General features: G+C 34.9%; 1 protein-coding gene across 2 annotated transcripts in view; it reads right to left on the reverse strand.

Moving 5' to 3' along the window:
* Positions 1 to 16,211: 16,211 nt before the first annotated feature.
* The window catches only part of cpne5b (copine Vb), a 127,467-nt gene continuing 122,440 nt past the window's right edge, over positions 16,212 to 21,238 (reverse strand). For both annotated transcript variants that reach the window (XM_028003692.1, XM_028003693.1), the window contains one exon: positions 16,212 to 20,668. In XM_028003692.1, the coding sequence (XP_027859493.1) occupies positions 20,477 to 20,668 (192 nt within the window). In that variant the 3' untranslated portion in view covers positions 16,212 to 20,476. The remainder of the gene's footprint in view (positions 20,669 to 21,238) is intronic.

Raw genomic sequence — 21,238 nt, forward strand, 5'->3', positions numbered from 1 at the left:
TGAGTTTGTTTATTTCTGGTATACAAAAAAGTAGTGTTTCTGGTTAAAAAAGTAAAAGATGTAGAAAGAAAAATATTTGTAGTATGCATTAAATCTCGATAACTGGGGCGGAGTAATTTTCTTGCCTTTTCCATTCGACGTCGTTGTTTGAAGTCTAACAGTTAAACAAAGGCTTGAAGTGATAAATACTTGGAATGCAACTGAAAAGTATTTTAAACATGCTCTTACCCAACCACCTTGTTGATCAACCCATGTACTAACACGACTGTTGAGGAACGTAGTCATAGCGTTCTTCACTTTGTCTTTAAGAGCTGGAGAGTTCCTCTTCAAATAGAGCCCCAATGCCACTGATGCACGGATGAGCTGCAACTCCTGGGCTACCCCAGCGCCCCAAGAGACGTAAGATGCACACAGGGTCTCCACACTTTTCTCGAACACTGCAACTGCAGCCTGGGGAAATACAGTTCAGGTTACTGTGTTTCCAAGACTAAAAAGAGAATGATTATGGTTTTATCATCTGCAAATAAAATGGAGTAGTAAAAGCTGAAAATGTTATGATTTATCATACCAATAAAATATCCTAATCCAACAGAGATTTCACTCTGAGACAAATTGCTTAAAGCATAAATGCTTTTACAAATTTCTGCTATTGAGTTATAAAATGCTCTGCAGTCATGGGATTATGAGAAACTCTACCAAAAAAAAAAAAGTTAGAAAGTACTCCGGGTTTCCGCTTTTTTAAAAGTCAAATTGCAACATCATAAATAAATACAGTACAATTTATGAAATAAATGCATTAAGCTGATATAATATATCGGTTGGTACTTTTAGGATGATAACTAGTGAATGTTTCATTCTTGTATTTAACTGCAACAACGTAATAGAGTCTGGAGACATTTAACACATAAATCTAATGATAAAGTTAAAATGTTGCAAGTGCTCAATTAGGAATACATTGAATCACCATCATTGCAGGGCTTAGGGACCACATCTGTCTGCAAATAGATAGAATTCATTGCAGCAAATATACTTTGATATGAATTAATATGTGTTGAAGAATACTCTGAAAACAGTGAAACTCATCTTTAACATCACTGCAGAAGCTAATATCCATAATCTTCCTTATTACTGGTTTCAGGGCTAAAGTCAGTCAATGCCCAGGAAAATGAAAGGCACTCCTGGATTGGATGTTTTGCAATCAGCAGGCAATAACATAGCATAACATAGAATTGCACCTAGATGTTTCCGCTTCCCAAAATTTATTTTCTTTAGATTACTTCAGACATGATCCAAGATCAGCGAAGAAGCATTTGTTCCCACAAATAGCTCGGAGTAATTTTACACAGAAAATTCCATAAATAGTGGAATCTGCAAATACTGAGGCACAAGTAGGCGGGGCTCCACTGTATGGTCAAAGTACCCCTAACAAATATCATCTTAACACTAGAGATGCACTGAGAATATGTCTATTGAGCAAAACTGACTAATTTTGAACCTAAACTGTGACTGACAAGGTGAAAAGCATGATAAACTTCTATGTCTTGACAATCAGTGAATGTGCCGCACTGACCATTGCTAGGTCATGCTGACACCATCACTCTTCTGAGGGAAAGTTGTTGCTGTAGGATGAATATTTAAAATGGGCCGTTTTCCAGTATTAGTGAAGAGTTTGAAAGTAAGTGAGAGGAAGTGACAACATGCAAGACGCATTTTAAAAGGAAACTGTGTTTTCTATGACAAGTCCAGGTATGCTCAGACATGTCTGCAGTTCATTCATGCTGCCATAGACAAAGGGAGAGCAAGACTTTTTATCAGATACAAAAGGTTTTGTATTACAGCAAAGCTGCTCTGATTTATCCTTTTAAACTTTCCAAGATTGCGTGTCATGAAACATGTTGAATTTGGAAATGCTGGTAGCCTTTTGGAATTTTCAGAATTAAAGTAAAAGAACTACAATTTCTAGGTAATGCACTTAGAGGCTGCTGTTTTAGTACTGATTCACTAACTAATGCACTGCAAGACAGTAAAAGCAGTTGAAAAGGTCAACTCCATAATCAAAGTGTCTGTTTTATAGTGACTAGTTTTTCACACTGGATATAAACGCTTCATGATTGGCTACGGTGAAAAGGCAAGAAAAAAACATCTCATTTGAAAGCTGTTTTTATATTTTCTTAGAAATACATTTTCAAATAGCATTAGAAGTCAGCTCAAAGGTTTATTGATAAAATACTGGAAATCAGAAATAGTCTACAGTATGAATGAATTTACTTTACAGTAAATAGGGATGCATTCACTCTTTGGGACACACTGCCCTGTATGATTTAAATGTTTCCCTGCTTTTACGCACCTCATGCAGATGATTGGTTTCCAGCAAAAATCTGTTAAGCAGCCATCAATTGAAATCAGGTGTGCTGAAGCAGGGGCACATCTAAAACATGTAGTGTGCCTTGAGGACTAGGGCTGGGAAACACTGCTGTAGATGAACATGGCTTTTGTTTAAACTTGTCCATGCAATGTCTAGTTTTAACACTGACAAATACCAAGACATGTACAGATTAGTGATGCTAAATAGAAGTAAAGACACTTTGTGTTTTAGAAAGATAATTCACATCTCAGCATATATGAACAGATGCAGTATTTAGAAATGTACATAAGCAGGTTTGTTGCAAATGACCCCACCTTTAAACTCAAACAGACTCATAGTCATACATTGTGATAACGTACCTCATCTGTAACTGCCTCACCCAGCTTCTTAATTACACGATTGAAACTCGGGTCTTTATTCAGCGCATCACCGATAGTTCTCAGCCTATCCGCAACTATGACTGGGTCAAAGCTGTCTTCTGAAAAGAAAAAATAATGCCGTTAACAAGCAGCTTAAATAAGGTATGCATTAAATTTCAGTGAGAACCAACCAATCAGGCATAACATTATGACCACAGACAGGTGAATTAATGAATTAACTCTGCATCATGGCACTTGTTCATGAATGGGATGCATTAGGAAGCACATTAGTATGTTGTCCACAATATTAATTTGATAGAAGCAAAAACAAATGAACAAGAGTAAAGGCAAACTAGTGTTAGCTGGACAATTGAATCAGAGCGTCTCCAGCATGTAGCTTAATTTTTTGCTTTACATGTTTGTATATTATAAGACAGACTGAGCTCATCTTCCTTCTCCCACTGGTCCCAGTGCCAACTAGGAAATCTGAAACACTGAGCACTGAGGATTGCGTTGTAGCGTCACTGCTCCGCCTTCTTCAAGACGTCAGAAGGAAATTTCAAACTCTGATTTTCATACACTTTTTATAAAGTGGTATGATTTGGCCCCATTTAAAAAAATATATTTAGAAATTCGATGGATATTTGTACTGCACACTATCAAATTAAACAGTTATTTGAAAAACTAAAGTAGTCTTTATTTGACCTTTAACTTAATGCCACAAAATGAGTGTTTAAGCATTTTTTTTTGTTTTTGTAGAGACCCAAATGGAAGCACAAATACTAGCAAAAGGTAAATTATGGATAATAGGACATTGCAAAAGACCTAGTAAAATAGTATATAATATAATAGTCATTTCCACATGGGGAAATTCAAGTTTATCAGCAGAAAATTGAGGGTATATGGAAGCACACAGATACACATGAGAAATATTTAAAATAGACCAGAAAGTAATGCAAAATACAAGTTAAGCAAACTATACATTTATGAATAAATAGAATTTATACTTTCATGTTATGACCTCATCCATAAAAGCTCAGGGTTGGGTTTTCGACGAGCACAGTAACGATTTAATGTGGGTTTGCCTCCCAAATCCTCAGACCTGAATCAAGACCATTCATGTGTAGGGCGTGCTGGACAACCAATGTGATGTTATATACTACATCACATTATTTGGGGTCCAAAACAGGGAGCAGGTGATCATAATGATGTCCGTGATCGGTGTAGGCTTTAGACTGCCAAAACAATATAGAAAAACTCGAACCATTTATTGCCAAAACAATACAGAGAAATTCCAACCATTTACCTTAAATGGCTGGAGTGAATCCATTTAGGATAAAATGGATAGAAAGCGAAATGATCCGTCAATGACAGAGCAAATTTTGTTCCGGGAAAAAAAATGAAAGCAGAAGCGGTGACGGGTCAACAGAGGAAATCAAAAAACACTTACGCGGGTCTACTGCGCTGTCAGCTTCCACGTTTCCGGCCGACCGATTGCATTCTCGGTCATCTTCATCTCCCAGTAGATGAAAAACTACCAATTCTGTCTGTACCTTTATATTAGGACCCATTAACCTGCCGGCTGAGAGAAGTAAAAAAAAAAAAACCTTCACGGCGTACGCAGGCGCAGTCTGACTAAAATAGACAGGGCGGGGCTCTTCTTTTATGGAACCTCAGGATCAGTCAAGCTGTTGCAAGTCTGGGCGTCAACACGTAGCATCCGGCCCGTGAACAGGAAAACTAAGATCATGCCCCAACTCCGTCTGAATTTACAAAATAAAACACAATTAACGTCTCACTATAGTGACAAAATGCTTCACTTCCATAACAAAAGCAATCTCCAGAAAAAAGAAACAACCTCATCGTATTGAGTTAAAAAAATGCATTTATATCTCGTACTCAGACGAAAAGCAAAGCTAAAACAGATCAGCTTTAGAAAGCAATAAGAACTCAGTAGCTCTGTTATCTCACATAAAGTTGTGTGAAATGTCAAATGTGCTATAAAAGCGTATCTTATCTGTGCATTCAGACTAATATTAGACGGGAACGCCTTTAAGACGTCACTTTAAACTCACATTATATTTCAGATTGATACACTGTTCATGGTCGAATATAAAACCATTAAAAATGTTTTTTAAATGACGGATTTGTGTCCCTTAACCACATGGACACATGTTTCTATAACCCTGTTTCTGTAACAGTATGACATCAAAAAATGATTTGGCATGAAAAATCATGTATTTAAAGTCAGAGTGTGCATGTAAATGTACAAAATAAAGTCAAATTTTTAAGAGCTACTTGGAATTTCCTTATGCTGCCAATTTGCCCTTATTGTATCATTGTTTTTAAATGAAAAAGCTGAGGGAATAGAGCTTGATTTTGGTCAGTGTTGGGTAACGCTCAATGTTTACTTGTTATTACTCTTATTATTTTACTCTTATCAGCAACTATAAACCACTTTTTTGTCACAAAAATTTGTTTTAAGATGTTTAAGGTGAAACAGTTGATATAGCAAAACTTCATCTATGTAGCAAGTTAATCAAGAATTAGCCTACTTTCATAACAATGCAGCTCTTATTAGCTATTTTTTGGCATGCATATTTGCATACATAAAACTGCACCATCATGAGTGAGTTGTACGTTCATTTTCATGACCACCTGCTCTGTCTGGAGATGCAGCCCTCCCGCAGTCTGTTCTATTCTCTGCGACACTCACAAAAATAGATTTTGTTTGTTGTGCTAAAAAAAAAGTGAGCAAACTATTATTGATTATCTGTCAAGGCAGAGAAATAATTAAAAAGCAGTCAAGTAATTTTCTTTTTACACATGTAGTTTCAAGTTCAAAAAAGTACCTTCAGAAAGCTTTGGGGTTAAAACATACAAAAAAAGAAAGAAGCTTTGGGTGTCATTTAAGTAATTGCAGTCTGTTCAAATTTATTAAGTTAACTTAAGTTACTAAAATTGTACAAGCTAATGTAACTGTTTAATTTAATCAAATCGAAAACTATGAGTTTTAGCCTATGATGCTACAATCGCTTTGTGTATCTTTGGTGAAAAGTCAGGGTTTTTCACAGTGAGTGGATTTTTATTGTAATTTTATTAAAAATTCAAAATGGCAAATCTTTAGAATATTTTCTGGACTTCCAAGGAGAGGTAAAGCGATGCTTTGTTACCTGGCAGTGTCAGACGTGGGTCAACAAACTCAGTTGAGGATTAACAGAACATCACTAGTTCAACCCCACCGCAGTTTTTCTTTACTGCGATAAAGAGAAACCGTAGTTTCTCTTGGACTTTGTCACTTGTGAAATGTGATGCAACATTTCTGTAATGAGGGTTCACTAAATAAAATGAAGACACTATTTTCTTTGTTTTTAATGCCAATTTGTCAAAATAGTACATGTTTACTATTTTATCTATAGATTACACAACAGGGCATTGCATCTGATTGATTTTATATTTTTCTAGCATTAATTTTTTACTTTAAACTTCTACCTACTTTATATTTTAGGTTGGTGATGTGGTAAGGTACAGGTGGTAGGTCTGGACATCCATTTTAGTTAGTGTTAAATACAATTGTATAACTGCACATAGAGCAAAATGCTATGCTGTTTATGACCAGAAGATGGCGACTTCTACCTTACTGACAAGATCTGCTTGGAAATGCCCCACCCTGCTGCAAACACAAATCCGCGGTGACTGACGATGAAATACAGTTTTTAATATAAATACTAACCTGTTTTTCTGCTTCATTCTCTTTATTCACAATGTAATAGCATGTTTAAGTTTGCACTGCTAATTATAGAGAATTTACTGTTTGGGCATAAGGGGTTTTCTGCATTGAAAGAAATTTGGCTCACTTGTATAGCTGCCTAGCAAATGTACAAGTAAACCAAGAACATATTGTGTCATGCTACCGACACAGATGTTAAATTGATTTAGCAAAAATTTTATGTGAAAAATCAATAAACAAAGAATTGGTTTTGAAATGTGTTACAATTAAATCTCTAAAAAGTGTGCTGTTCATTTGTGGTCAGTCATCTTACTCTGACAGTCCATAAAAATCCAAATAAACTTAAGTTCAAAAGTCATATAATTTGTAAGTTACTGCCCACTGGGCAGTAATTTAAGCTTTGTGTAAACATATTTATTCTGTGATGGATCTATCACAGGCTTTTCTAAGAACATTAGTGAATGAATAGCATCCTGAAGACAACAGGACACAAGAGACGGGTCAGGGATAGTTGTAGAGAGCTCAGTTTAATCATACCATTTGAAAAAAGAAAGAGTGTGTCACAACTGTATGCCATGTTGCAGTTTTGTAAAGGACTTAAGTGCAAAGTCCCTCTAAGTATAAAAAATAATAAAAGGGAAAACTTACAAGAAAATTGCAGGTCAATGAGTTCAGGCAGAATAACTGAAGAATCCAGCAATGAATAATTAAAACCAGCTTAAATACTGAGGCAGTGGTGAAAATGTCAAAGGAACCAGATGAGCTAATCAGAGTTGATAAGGAGCAGCTATGGCAGAATACAAGGAGGGAGACTGAGGGAGACAGATTAATTAAGACAAAGGACTTGACTGAAGGCTCAAAGAAACTACAAACCAAGGGGGGAACAATAGACACTGAGATGAACACACTAGGTCATATCTTTGCAAACATACCTGATGAACAAAGAGCATGTTTAATCAAATATGTGCCAAGAAGCCCATGTTATCTGTAGAGGAACCGCAGAGACCCACAGCCCACATAGTAAAATCTCTTAACAAACACAACTACTATTATTGTTACTACTATTGTCACTATTACCGTTACTGTCTGCCCTAAACTTGGAAGAAGGTTCTCTGGACAGGGATTTGGAAACATGAAAAAAAAAAAAAAAGGCTACAAAGGCTACAAAAGACTTGAGACTGGAGCAGAGGTTTTGAACAGCTAGGATCAAAGTATGCTCATGTGTTATTGTGTATTCTTGTGGCAAGATTTGAGACAAATGATTTTATGCTCCCCAATAAATCCAATTCCATCTTGTTTGTTTGAACACATATTCTTTTGTGCCACTCTTAATTCATCCCACACATTTTCAACTCCCTTCTAACATGTTGAATGTTGTGTTAATCTTCTGTCACCTGTGACAGGATTTAACTACAATGATAAACACTGAAAGGTCCATTGAGAATCATTTTAATTATACTAAATTTATTGACTAATTGAATTAATGTGTCATAAAGGACAAAACCATAATACTTGCTATAGCCAGCGAATGTATGATTAAAAGACTGTATTTCCCTCAAGTATTACTGATCCCTTTACTGGCCTCTAATGATCAGGATCAGGATAATTCACAGAAATGTATGTTGTGGTCTGAAATCATTTGATCTTTCAAAACACAACAGCTGTGCATGTAAAGCACTTGATTTAAGTGCTAAGGATTAATTAACGACAACTGCAGCTGCATCATCTTTAATTTGCAGTTGATAACAAAATGGCAAAGTATTGGTCATAATATGTCCCGATTTAATAGCTCAACAAATAGAAGCTCAGCCCCAAAAAAGAACAAGAGTACAAATTTCTTAAAGAGACAATGGCCCAATGTCAAATTTCTTTTAAGTTATGCTTGATACGTACAGAATTTTTAGAACAAGTGAAGGTAAACTGCGCTATAAAATGAAAATATATGCCTTGAAAATACAAAATATCATCCCTTTAACGTGGAATTTTGAGCATTCAAAATGTCCACGAGGGCCAGGGAGTTGAAGCTTGACCACAGATGGTCTTCAAAATGGATAATGGCACACATCACACAACCAAATTAGTTACAAAGTGACTTAAAGAAATCAAACTTAAGGTCTTCTAAATGCTTTCTAAATGCTTCTAGAAAATATATGGCTAGAGCTGAAAATGTGTGTGACAAACCTGATCTTGTTAAACCAGTTAAGTCCAGAGAAATGGGATAAGAGAAGCTTGTATGAGAAGACCCACAACATTTGATCCAATCCATTCAGTTTAATATGCAACTCTGTCAAATACTAAACAATTGAGAGTAAACTTCTGAATTTGAAATGAAAAACAAAACAAAATCTCTCAAAAAATTTTCAATAATCCCAAACGACCAAAAAGAAGAAGAAAAAAGATAAAGTCTTATATTATTGAATAAAAAATGGTTACACGTCTTTTTCTACAGCAGCATCTTAATAAATTTTTAAAAAAGCATCCTCAGTTTGTGGCTGAAATGGGACAAAATAAAAACAATTTAAACTTGTACAAGTACCTTTGCAAACTACTATATTGCACCACAAATTATAGTTTTTCCACTTTTTAATCAACATAAATAATAAGGTTTGATCCCTATGTATATTTATGAGCTGATGTGATTTCCCACCAGGTTGTTGCTTTTGGTTTGTGAAATTTTGCATTTCTTCGCTGAGAACAAAACCTGCTGGAGGAGGAGGACTCTGAATGTGCACACAGCAGCATATTTTATAATTATATCAGCAACCTTCAGAGACACACTGGTGAATTTCCATTTTTATCTTAGGTTTGTTGCCAATATTTTCCTGGAGTCATTTTTTCTACAAACAACCAGCTAAGATTTGTAGAAGCGCAATCAGTTCCTCGTTACTCTTGAGCTAATGAGATGAGTATAGGCATGTATGAACAGTAGTGTTCCTTTTGATAAAAATGCATAATTTCAAACTCGGCATTGAAATGAAGTCATATGAGTTACTCAGTGAGGGAGTTTTCCATGTTTACATTTAAGAAACTTTTTGGCTTCTAGGTTTCAGCTGAATATAAACAGAGTCTGTGACCTCTCTGCCACCTCCCATGTATTATCTTTTTTTATGATTTGTTTACCTGCCGTGCTTAGAGGATGATTTAAGGGGAGGCGGGAGGTGGTGTGAGAAAATAAAATCCTTTGCCCTTTTTGTTTGAGAGTACGTGCCATTTTCAAATGGCATATCAGAACTATTGACCTTTTATGTTGGTGAAATTTGTCTTTATTTTTTTAAATGCATTTTTTACTTTTCCTCTACTAATGTTTTTTCAATTTGTTATCCATTATTTAAATTATTGGCAGTCCTTGAGGAAAATTAAAGGGGTTTGAATATCTCTGCAAAAACGGTGACTCATTTTATTGTATCTTTTCAAGTTAAATAAAAAGATTGCATTTTTCTTGAAACCAAATTCCTAACAACTATCTGATTAATTCTCAGGCTGATTAAAGTTACCCAGTGGTTTCACAACAATACAGTGATTGCTTTAGTGCAAAGATATTATCTTGGCTGACTAAAACTCTCTTTCCAAATGTGGAAAGCTACAAGCGATTAGTGCAAAGGCGAAAAGCAGCACCGGCTCATCATCGTAGCAGAAAATTAGAAAACTAAGTTTCAAAATGAAATGAGTTCCAAGAAAGTCAGAAGAATTACATGGAAATAATGAACATATTCTCATGTAATGCACTTAGAGAGAGAAACCTGTGACAACTAAGATGTTGTTTGTGATGGGAAAGTAATGGGAGAATAAAACTTTTCTGGTAATAACACAAGCAGTTTTTTCTGCATTTAGTGCAACAGCCAGGAGCCTGGCAGCCAAACTGAAAACATTTGGGCATCAAGAATAACACTGTAAGATTATTTGGTGCACTAATTAAATATGCAATTTGTAAGAAAATTGGAACAAATCAAAATGCACAAAAAAAGCAATTGAAACCACAGGCATTAGTATTACTAGGTTATAGCTCTAAATGATTTTTTTCTGCTTGACAGAAGCTGTTGCATGGAAGTGCTCTATTCCTTACTATGCAACCCATTTGTCAGCAACTGTTTTGAGACTGTGGCAAAATTGATACATTGCATAACATCCTATAGGAAATATAAATCTATGCTGATTTTAAAACTGATAATGGTTAGATTATAGCATATGACTGCCACAGAGTGCTGTGTGAAATTCTGTATTCCCACCTCCCTCCTTCCACTGATTTACCTTTTTATCAAGTAAAACATTTCTTATTCTGCTTTTGGTTTTGTTTACTTCCCCCTTTCCCTTGTCACAGCTGCATAAATTGAGTTATTTTATTGTTCACTTTACAGTTTTATTCAGACATCTACTGGCAGTCACTATGGGTCTGAATGTCTTAATAATTTTGAATGAGAAGTTTTGAAAGGTAATTATAGGATTATAAAACACACAACTTCAATTATTAAAATAATAACTGGGTTCATCAGTATGAATTCAATGTATGTTTTCACACTGTTATCTAGAAAAGCTTTGAAATGTTCATACATGCCAATAGCATTTGGTCACTCATCCCTTTGCAAAGTGTGCCTTTTGCAACTTGCACCTTCACCACATACTCTTACTTCAGTCAAAAAGCTCCTGGTATAAATATATCTGGATATTGGACGTAACAATTATAGCAGAAATGATACTTCTTTTACATTTATCGATTTCCTGTCACAGACACATTTTTGGGGCGTAGTGCACAAGAATTGAATAACGTTGAGGTCAAGTGCTTTCCAGAGCCTTAATGAACATCACAGGGTTTTTAAAGAAGGCCTTAGCTGATCCCATTAACAAAAATATTAATGAAGGATAAATAATAATAGATAAACATGAACTTCAGAACTTTACTTAATGTATAAAATAGACTAAAATAAACTAATAAATATTTATCAAGCTTTATTTTGAGCTCTACAATAAGATTGATTTGGAGTCTTTTGTTTCAGATCTGGCCTTACATTGATTTTGAATTAGGAAAGCAATGAGCCAATCAGAAGTTATTATAAGCAGATAAAAGACAAACCTTGTTTACTCCGGGGTTTTCTGTTTCTTGTCCAAATATCTGTAGTCTTAAAATGGATATCAACATAAATTCTAATCGTTGGTTTGATCAGCAAACCCCATTTAGATTTATGCTTATCATTAAACTGTTGTCAAACACAATTTCTCTCAGCTGGTAAATAATTTACTTGCTCCAGATTTTGTTCACACTTGTATGAATCACTGAGTAGAAAACAAACCTAGAGGCACAAATGAAATTTTCTCATAAGGGAAAAAAAGGAAAAAATGTTTACTTCAGCTGCACATCTGTGTGATCAGCCCCCCATCTGAAGAGTTCAGTGCCAAGTCATATATCAGACATTTTTGGCAATGAGCAGATAACTTGCCTCTCTGAGATCACAGACTCATCTGTGTGAGAATGCAAAGACAACAGCAGCAACAGAGAATACAGAACTGCCTCTGACTGACTATGGAGAGAATGCTAACAGATGCCCACCATGGGAAGAAACAAGAGAAGGGCCAAAAGTCATTGCCAAGAATTTTGACAGTGGCACAAAAGTTTTACACATTTAACATTTTTCAGATTTTTTTTTTCTTAAAGTCGTATTTAAATGAAAGAAAAGCATACATATTTTAGCCAAAAATCCACCCAACACATGAACAGTTTATCTTAAAGTTAAACTTCTTGTTTATACATAAGCTTCAAAAGGTTACTCTGTTGTTCCCATTCTTTGTCATAAGAATTGTGAGTATGGGTGTGAAGCAACCCAACACATGGACTGCATCAGAATACTTTTCTGTTCACACAAGGACTCAAGATAATTCTCAGCATATACAGAACAAAGCTGGTAGCACTGCTGCTCCACAGCAACAACGTCCTGAGTTTTGAATAATATCCTCTCTGCTTCTTTCCACAGTCCAACATTATTACTGGTAGGTTAATTAGTCTTTCTAAAACACTGCTGGGTGTAATATAAATATATGTGCATGGTTGTCTGTCCTGTGATGGACTGGTGACCTTTTTCAGTGCAAGGTAAGTTTATTTACATGGCACTTTTATGCAACAAGACAAGTGTAAAGTGATCCCCCCTCTCAGATCATAGCGGTTTGAGATAGACAGTGATAGACCACCAAAACATATAAGGTGGAAAACAGAATAAGACAATAAACAGAATAAGACATTTGCAATAAATAAATAAAAATATGGTTTGCATCTATATTCAGCCCGCGTCACTAAATACCGAAGAGCCGTCTCCCACTGCTATCCCATCTGCATGTACTTTGGGGGTTTTTCTCTCTGACAGTCTTATTAATCTGTATTAAAATATCTATGCTTTGCTAAGTTAATAATCAAACATCATTATAGTATTTTCTACATAAAATGGGCTAGTATTCCTACCACATACATATCTGTTCACTGTAATTTTGTGCATTTTTTAGGCAATTGCAAAACCGTAACATTCCTGCTGTTTTAAAGGCAAATTTACCATGACATATTGGCGCATGTCTTGATTCTGACACTGATTGTGACCACAGTAACTTCACATTTCTTGACTTTCTTGTGAGACACAGATCAGATGTATAATACATCTGATCATCTTGTGATGATATTCTGCCTTCAGACACTGTAAAAGGTGCATTTGAGCAGTAGATCATCTCAATTTTATATAAATTAATCTCACTTAATTCTTTTGCTTTAGTTATGACAACTTACATTTTTGCATCCAATTAAATTAAAAGTTACAAATCTTTAACCTGAAAAAACCTTTTACTTTGACTTTACTTAAAACAACTGAGTTCAATGCTAGTTCCTACGTCTGATCAAATTATTATATTTTAATCATAAAGACTCAATTCATTAGGTTTATCTAATTTAGAGTGCACTCTCAAAAGTGTATACTTTTGAGAATTAAGTGAGACTAATAAGTCTACAACATGAACTGCAATCCAAATACACTTTTGAGAGTATTTGAAATGCGCACTCTCAAAAGTGTACACTAAAAAGTGCTTTCTCAAAAAGTGTATCCTTTTGAGAGTGACTAGAGCATCTCCAGCTCTTCAAATTCAAGTGGTCAATGTTTGATTCTGCACTTGAACCATCAAATATTTACTGAAGTCTGCACTAAACAACGGAAAGTATCCTCCTGGAAAGGTAAGCTACTTATCCAAGGTTTGGTCTGCATGAATGATGGTACATCAGTAACTTAGCCGTCTTATGGGAAATTTTGGCTTGAGGCACTTTGCACTTATCACTGCAGAAACGATGGTTGGAGAGTGTGAAAAAATATATTTTTGAAGAAAGAAACTTGGGAGTACAATAAAATCAGTGATATACTGGAGACAAGTAAGCATCGCCTTGTCCATTTCTCAAATGTTTAACAACCTTATTATATAGTCACCTGCAGCTCTAGATGAAAACATGACCATTGTTTCTGAATTCTTCTTTGTGCTAATCAGCTTCTGGCTGTCATCCTTACCTTCTGTTTGCAGAGGCTTTTGTCTCTATTCTGGCAGGAAATTGGTCTCCTAACATGACAGACTCCTTGAAACAGTCTGGTGTGAGACCACTGTTGGTCTTGACTCTTGTTTTAATTAGACAGTTCTACAGCATGCTGAATGTCAAGCTGAAATCACATTTATTTATTACAAATGCTATGCATGTAAATCAGCTGAACATTTATATTTGGCATGAGCAACATTTTGGTATCACAGATACTTGTAATTACTATTGTTGCTTGTTAGTAAAAACTGTTTTAAAATGAAAAAGGAAAAAAAAAAATCAATGTTTGCGAGCACTTTACAATGACATTGTGACAGGTGTGACCAAAAGGATCTCAGATAATAAAGACATTTACATCTCTATGCAGCATAACTTTAAAGAAAAAAAATCAAACCTTTACTTGAATGTTTATTAGTATCAGCCTGTGTAATTTATCCATGTGCTGGAATGATAAGTTGTCAAATCTTTTGAAATAATAGAAAAAAAACTAAATCCAGAAGTTTTACATTCTTTCTCCACCTTGTTATTTTCTCTTGACCTAGAAGCTAAAAATATTCCCGTGAATCTCTCTACACTCAGGTATTTCAATTTCAGAAAGTAAATGACTCCCAAAAAGTGGCCAGCAAAGCCCAGGTAGGTGCCAGACCTTTCAGAAAAGAGAAGAGTGGGTGCATGAAGATTTCTTTTTAGAAAATAAATGAGCAAACTGTCTATGAAACAACATATTTGTTAATGCAGCAACTAAGTTATTATTTTAGCTACAATGCTACTCAGGATTTTATGAGCAGCAATGGTGAACATATTTTTTCACATTTGTTTAAAGGTTTGATTTATGACAGCTGTCACTGCTGCCACCCCCACTGCAGGTTGTCACATGCATATCCAGCATAAACTGAATAATTTAAGGAAGACAAACTTGCATGTGTAAACTGATGATATTTATAGGTTTCCATTTAGAGAAACCTATAAATGGTTTCTCTAAATGGTTTCTCTAAATCTATTAGAGAAAAGTAAGTCATTCAACATTCATAAGTTAAATAGCAGTCTGAGAAACTAATTATGTGATCTTTAATAAAAATGTGAAGAAATGTTTACACTGAACAAAAATTAGAAAATCTAGCAAAGCAATTTATTGAAAAATGTTACATTTATTGAAAAGATTTTGAATTTTAATAAAATACATTAAATGAAAGAAGCATTCCTAATTTTAGCAGGTAAAAAATTATATTTACTTATAATCTTTGCCGTTGTAAACAGAAAAAAGGTGTGAATTTAAAGGGAATATTTAGTCTCATCCTAGAGTTAGACTTAGAAGACATAAAAACTTTAAAAGTATGAAAACCTGGCAGCAACCCTCCTCTCCGCATGAAACATCCTTCTCAATATTTCAACTGGCTGACAGATGCTAATCTGACCTCTTCCCCAATGTGTTCCTGTGTCCCGTATCTCATCCTGTAAAGATGAATTCCCCCAACCACCAATTCTGCCTCCTTCTCCGGCCTGAATGTGCTGTACAGTCAAACTTGTGATGCCATCAACACATTGCTTAATTTGGCGCATTTTGCGAGCTTCTTAACCTTTTTTCATACAGCTTTTCTGCAACACCCCTGTGCTTTCTTCAGTAACTCCAGTAATCTCAAATGACAAAATCTGGTAACTTTGGTCAAAGAGGAGGCGAGGGGCTATGAAGGACCGAGGGGTTTCATCAGATTGGTCCACAGTCCTTCAAGTAAATTAACCAATGGGCTTTGGCAATACTTTACCGCGTCTCAGCTTATTGTTTTCTATTACTATTTGCCATAACATCTGTCAGATGAGCCTGAACAAAACTGAAAAGGAAAAGCTGAAAAAACATATCTGCCTGATTATAGAAAATGTAAGGTACTGCAGTTTTAAGGAGAAAAATATAGTAATAAAAAATTGTGCAAAGAACTACGATGATTTTTTTTTAGAAATAATGATCAACTTTTTTCAATGAAATTATGAAAAGGACAGAGACAAACAATGCAATTAGACTGAAACAAATAAGTCTGCAGCAGTTTTTCAGATTATAGCATTTTTATGACATCCAACTCACAGACTCAATTAGTTGTCTCCCACCCTGCTGTTCACGCAAACAGGTAACACACTGCGAGACTTAATTTTCTCTGCTGATTCGAAGCCATTAAACTGCAGTACTGACAAGTGACATCAAACAAACTCTTCACCAGCTTTTATAAAAGTAGTCAGGTTTTAATAATTTTGATTTAAGGCAATCCAATACAAAGCATTTCACAACCCACCATATGACACTAATCATGTACAATAAAAACTCTTGAAACGTGAAGCCGAGTCATGCAGAACAGAGAACTTAATAAACCTAAATAATAAAGATATAAACAGTGGAATCAGACCAAAAATAATGATAAACAAATAACAAAAGGTGTTAACTGTAACATGCAAACTAGCTACAGCTCTTTTATTTTATTCTTTATAAACACTGATGAGACGGGAAAGTTTCAGGAGTCAGGCACAAGAGAGAACAAATTCCTTGCAGTCCATTTTCACTGCCGCATTTGGTGCAGAAATACTGGTATTCTGGATGGACTGTGTATTTTTTCCTCCAACAGATGAAGGCATAGAAAAAAGAATGGCATGCTTTTGATAAAGATAAGAATTATCAGGGCTTGAAAAGATAAAAGGATCAATGGCTTCTCATGTTCTAAAAAATTTAACAAATATTTGTAATACAGCAATCTTTCCAAAAAAATATATAAAAACATTTACAGTTAGCATTCATTTTAGAGATTAGATGTTAATGGCTGTAGGAAATTTATGTTTTTAAAGTGTTTCAGTCAGACAGCAATTTTAAAGTGTGCTTTTTTTGTGTTGACTGTTTGAGCCCAAGACAGTCTTTTGCAAAGATGATTTAGATCCTAACCCTAAGAAAACTGCAAAATAACAGAAAATATATTCATTAAAAAGTCAAGTAGTGCAAGAACTTTTAGAGGAACTCACACTTTCCTACTAATGATCACTCTTGTTCATGATCGTGTCAAACTACTTTTGTTACTTTGTGTTTGTAAGATGTTAAAAGATTTGAAGGCAAACCTTAGTTCCAGTAGGATTTATACTTAATTGACTCTATATGCAAACCAGCTGTTGCTCTACTCCTCTGAACCTTACCCATCCATCTTAGCTGCGTATCAGGACAGGACTAAATAGGATGGAGTGACTACTGTTCAAATGATTAAGGCCTTAATAGTTCGCTACATTAAACAGTTCAGCCCAAGCCTTTTGAATTGAAATATATTCTGTTCCTTCAATACTTTGGTGTGTTTCAAAGAAACGGGGAACATTTTGTTTTATGGTCCATCAATCAGAGCCATCAGAGCTTTGACACAAACTAGAAAATGTGCTGTTATTTAATTCTTTCACTGCAACACAAAATAATTGGAAGTGCAGAATGACTACTATGTATAATAATGAGACAAAAAACAAAAACAATGGGATTAAGCACAAAACTAATACGGCCCCAAATTAAACATTTTCTAATTATCTTGTTTTTGCTTCTTCTTTTGGAGAACAAATTTGCAAAAAACAAAATTAAATTAATTTACCATAGCCATAGTTACTGATGCCAAGTTTTGTCCTCTAGATTATTCCAACCTGCAGTAAATTGTGTTCCAACACTTGAAGGCATTCACATACTTCTCAGGAGTGGTGGCTGAATACCACTGGAAAGAAAGAAGAATATATATATATATATATATATATATATATATATATATATATATATATAATATTGAATAAAAAATCTTAAATTCAGCAGATTATCATTGCTTTATTTGCAGAGCTTCTGCAATTGGTACATAAAGATTCATAGAATTTAGAAACAGATGTAGAAATCTGATGAAAAGCTTTTGCTGAAATATCTCAGCATGGCATTGACCTACATTTCTGCCTCTGAAGTCTGCATGCTGAGGAGGTTAAAAATGGAGCATCTTGCTTTGCTGCATATTTCCACCATCTCAGTGGTTTAACATCTGCAAAATCCTCATTATAACTTTTTTTAATGGAACCTAATAAAAGACGCAAGCTGAAATAAAAAAAACATAAAAAGTGAAATAATGTGTACTCATTATTATTATTAAATGTCACTTTCTTCTGATATTGCTCGTAAGAGAATGTTTTTTTAATTAGTCTTAACTTTTCTTTGAATAAAAAAAGATTTTCTGCTCCTCTTAAGTTCAAAGTCAAATGTCAAAGGTCTATTACCAGACAACATACAGTAGTGCTCAATGTAATGCTATTTATATACTTTTTTTCCTGATGGGATGAAGAAAAAAAACCTGCACCAAATGGCTTTTACTGAATTAAAGTCAATTTGAAAAAAACAAAAAGATTAGAAACTGATTTTTTTCTGAAATTGTTAAGTTTTTTATTAACTTGTTCACTCACTGAGGATCTAATTTATTTAGTTAGACATAAGTTAGAATGAATGAATGAATGAAATCCAGTTCATGACAGATTGTTATTTTTGTATGGTGTCTTTATTAATAGGTGTAGCACTATTTTAGGGTGATACTGCCAGGAGATATCAAACATTGTCATAGTTTTCTGTATGAGGCGTCCCTTTATAAAAAAAACTAACAAAACAAAACAAAAAAACCTATTTTACTTATTCCCATTAATATGATTTTGTAAATGTTTTTAGTGAATTCATTTGCATAGAAAATAAATAATGGCTTTCACTGTAAGAGTTTGAGTACAAATGATACTTTTTTGAGCTATAATGTGATTTTTTTCTCCACTTATCACAAGTCATCGCTTTGGGAAGATTTTCACTTTGTGTTTTCCTGTAATGAGCAACTTTAAAGCAATCCAGCACCACAATGCCATCCAGTATCTTACTTTGAAATTACATCTCAGTACGTTTTAGCTAATTCAAACTCTCATATACTATATACTCAAGCTTAATTCAGAGAGCTGCTCTGGGCTATTGAATGTAATCCTACTCACACATTGATGGCAGAAAGGAGAACATCTAATGACGATAACTTTCATTTTAACTTCTTTATGGGAACGGTTTGACTTTTTCATCCAGAAGCTTGGTCAGTGTAGTTTTAATATGTTGAGTTTAAAGTTTATTTGGATCTAAGTTTTACTTAGTTGTGTGTGCCGCTGACTGTAAAGAATTGACAATGATTTTTTGAAATGCATTTGTAAACAGTGGCAGTGCATGAAATATAAATCCCACTTCAGAAACTTAACAGAAAGGATTAGATTAAATAGTTCCTATGTTAAAAGATGTTTCTTTGTATATTATATACAGTTAGTATCTTTACTACTTCTGCTAAGATTAAAATATAACCATAACATTTATTTGTATTTTTTATGTTAACTCAAAATCTCTTGAAAGTCCTGAGACAGTTTGTATTACTAGTATGCTCACTGTCAAGAAAAAGAAGAAAAAAACTAAGATCTATGATCAGTATGAGAATTCAACAGATGCACTCCTGGTGATTTTGGGGCCCTAAGCAGCAGATTATTTTTGCATATGCCTTGGATTTGCTCTGCACATGTTTGTATAAACACTTTCAATAAACGTCCTACAAACAGTGTAATAGAAGCCAGTTTTTTTCATACTTAATTCTCCATGCTTTGTATTAAATGATGGTGATGGAAGTAAAATATTTGACAAGGATGAATGACTTCCTCAAAATTAATGATTAGCAGCACTCCAATAGTATATGGCCATCTGGTACAGTCATAGTAGTTGTGCTAGCTTTCATATTCAGTCACTTAAAAATAATTGGCTTTTGCTAAAATTCATTAGGTTTGTTTTGTTCAAAATTAGATGTAAAAAATATCCATGCCATTCTAAAAAATGCAAGTAAATCTCATACGACATGCTCATACCAACATTTAGTATTAAAGAGGAAAGGAGGCGGTGTCGTTTGGAAAACGCTAGAACTGTGATATCATCAGAAATTGAGATCAACCCCCAATACAAAACATATTCAAGAAGGAGAAGGTGGCTAAAAAAATATTACTGCATTAGGCCACACTGATGATTGACAAGAAGAGCCTGGGTCAAGTTCAAATGTCCTGATACACTTAAAGAAACAAGCACAGACAGGCACAAGGTTTAACCACAACATGACCTCCGAATCAACCTGCTGTCAAAAGTAGGCGTGAAACAGTCACTGCCCGAAAGGCTTTCAGCAACAAGTCCTGAAAAATTAGGTCAGCATCTCCTGAAGAGAGCCTACAAAGAAATATATCACAGTAGAAACAAAACCGAACAAATAGGAAAAGAAAAATACTGCTTCTGTAGTCAATAGGAGAGTACAGCACAACATTCTACACCCATTGCTTGGCCTCCTGTTCACAGCAAATTAGGTAAAATAAAATCAGGAGGTAGAGAGTTCCCACTGGACTCTGATTGGCTGCTGCATGCTATCTGTCCTCAGTGAAATGCAAAGAAAAAGGTCTCAGATTTGTGTGTGGTGGTGTGTGTGTCCAGGCGGAGTGTATGGCGGCGGCGCAGGATTGGGTTTGATCCCTCTGCTCTTCATGTACGAGATAAACTGGTCAGGGATTTCTGCTAGCACATCTTTGGCGAGCCGTGCCATGCTCAGCACGTGGTTTCCTGTCCGGTCCATGTAATCCCTAAAAGGAACAAACTGAAGAACAATGACAGACAGGGGAAAAAAATACAGCTTAAAAGTAATGCAAAACATGATGTAAAATGCTTAATAAATATGAAATTTGTTCTTTCATACAAGTTATATCATCACCTAGCTTTGTGGTGCATTCACACCAGCCCTGTTTGGTATGCTTTAATCGAACTTTAGTCCATTTGCCTAGAATGTCCCTTTCATTTGGGGAGGTGTGAATGCAACCGCACCAGATGAAAATGTAACATATTTTGCTGTTTTACTCTCCAATCAAGCTGACTCTTCTGGGCTATCAGAAGAGCCCAGAAGAGTCTCTGAGTGAAGGGACTCAGTCTGAGTCCCTTCACTCAGACTGAAATACTTTGGATAATACTTTAAAAAGAAATATCATTGAGTAAAAATGTTTTTTCATCTAGATAGGAATTAGAAACGCTGCCAAAAACATTGAAACATTCAAATAACAGGGACAATCCAACCAAGTCATTCAGGATTTTGTACTGGAAATACTGAATCCATGTCTGACGCTTCACTAACACCAATGTTTGTAAAGACAATGCCTTTTAACAGGACATTCAT

This window comes from Xiphophorus couchianus, chromosome 20, assembly GCF_001444195.1.
Source record: "Xiphophorus couchianus chromosome 20, X_couchianus-1.0, whole genome shotgun sequence".
In the NCBI taxonomy this organism is placed as follows: Eukaryota; Metazoa; Chordata; class Actinopteri; order Cyprinodontiformes; family Poeciliidae; genus Xiphophorus; species Xiphophorus couchianus.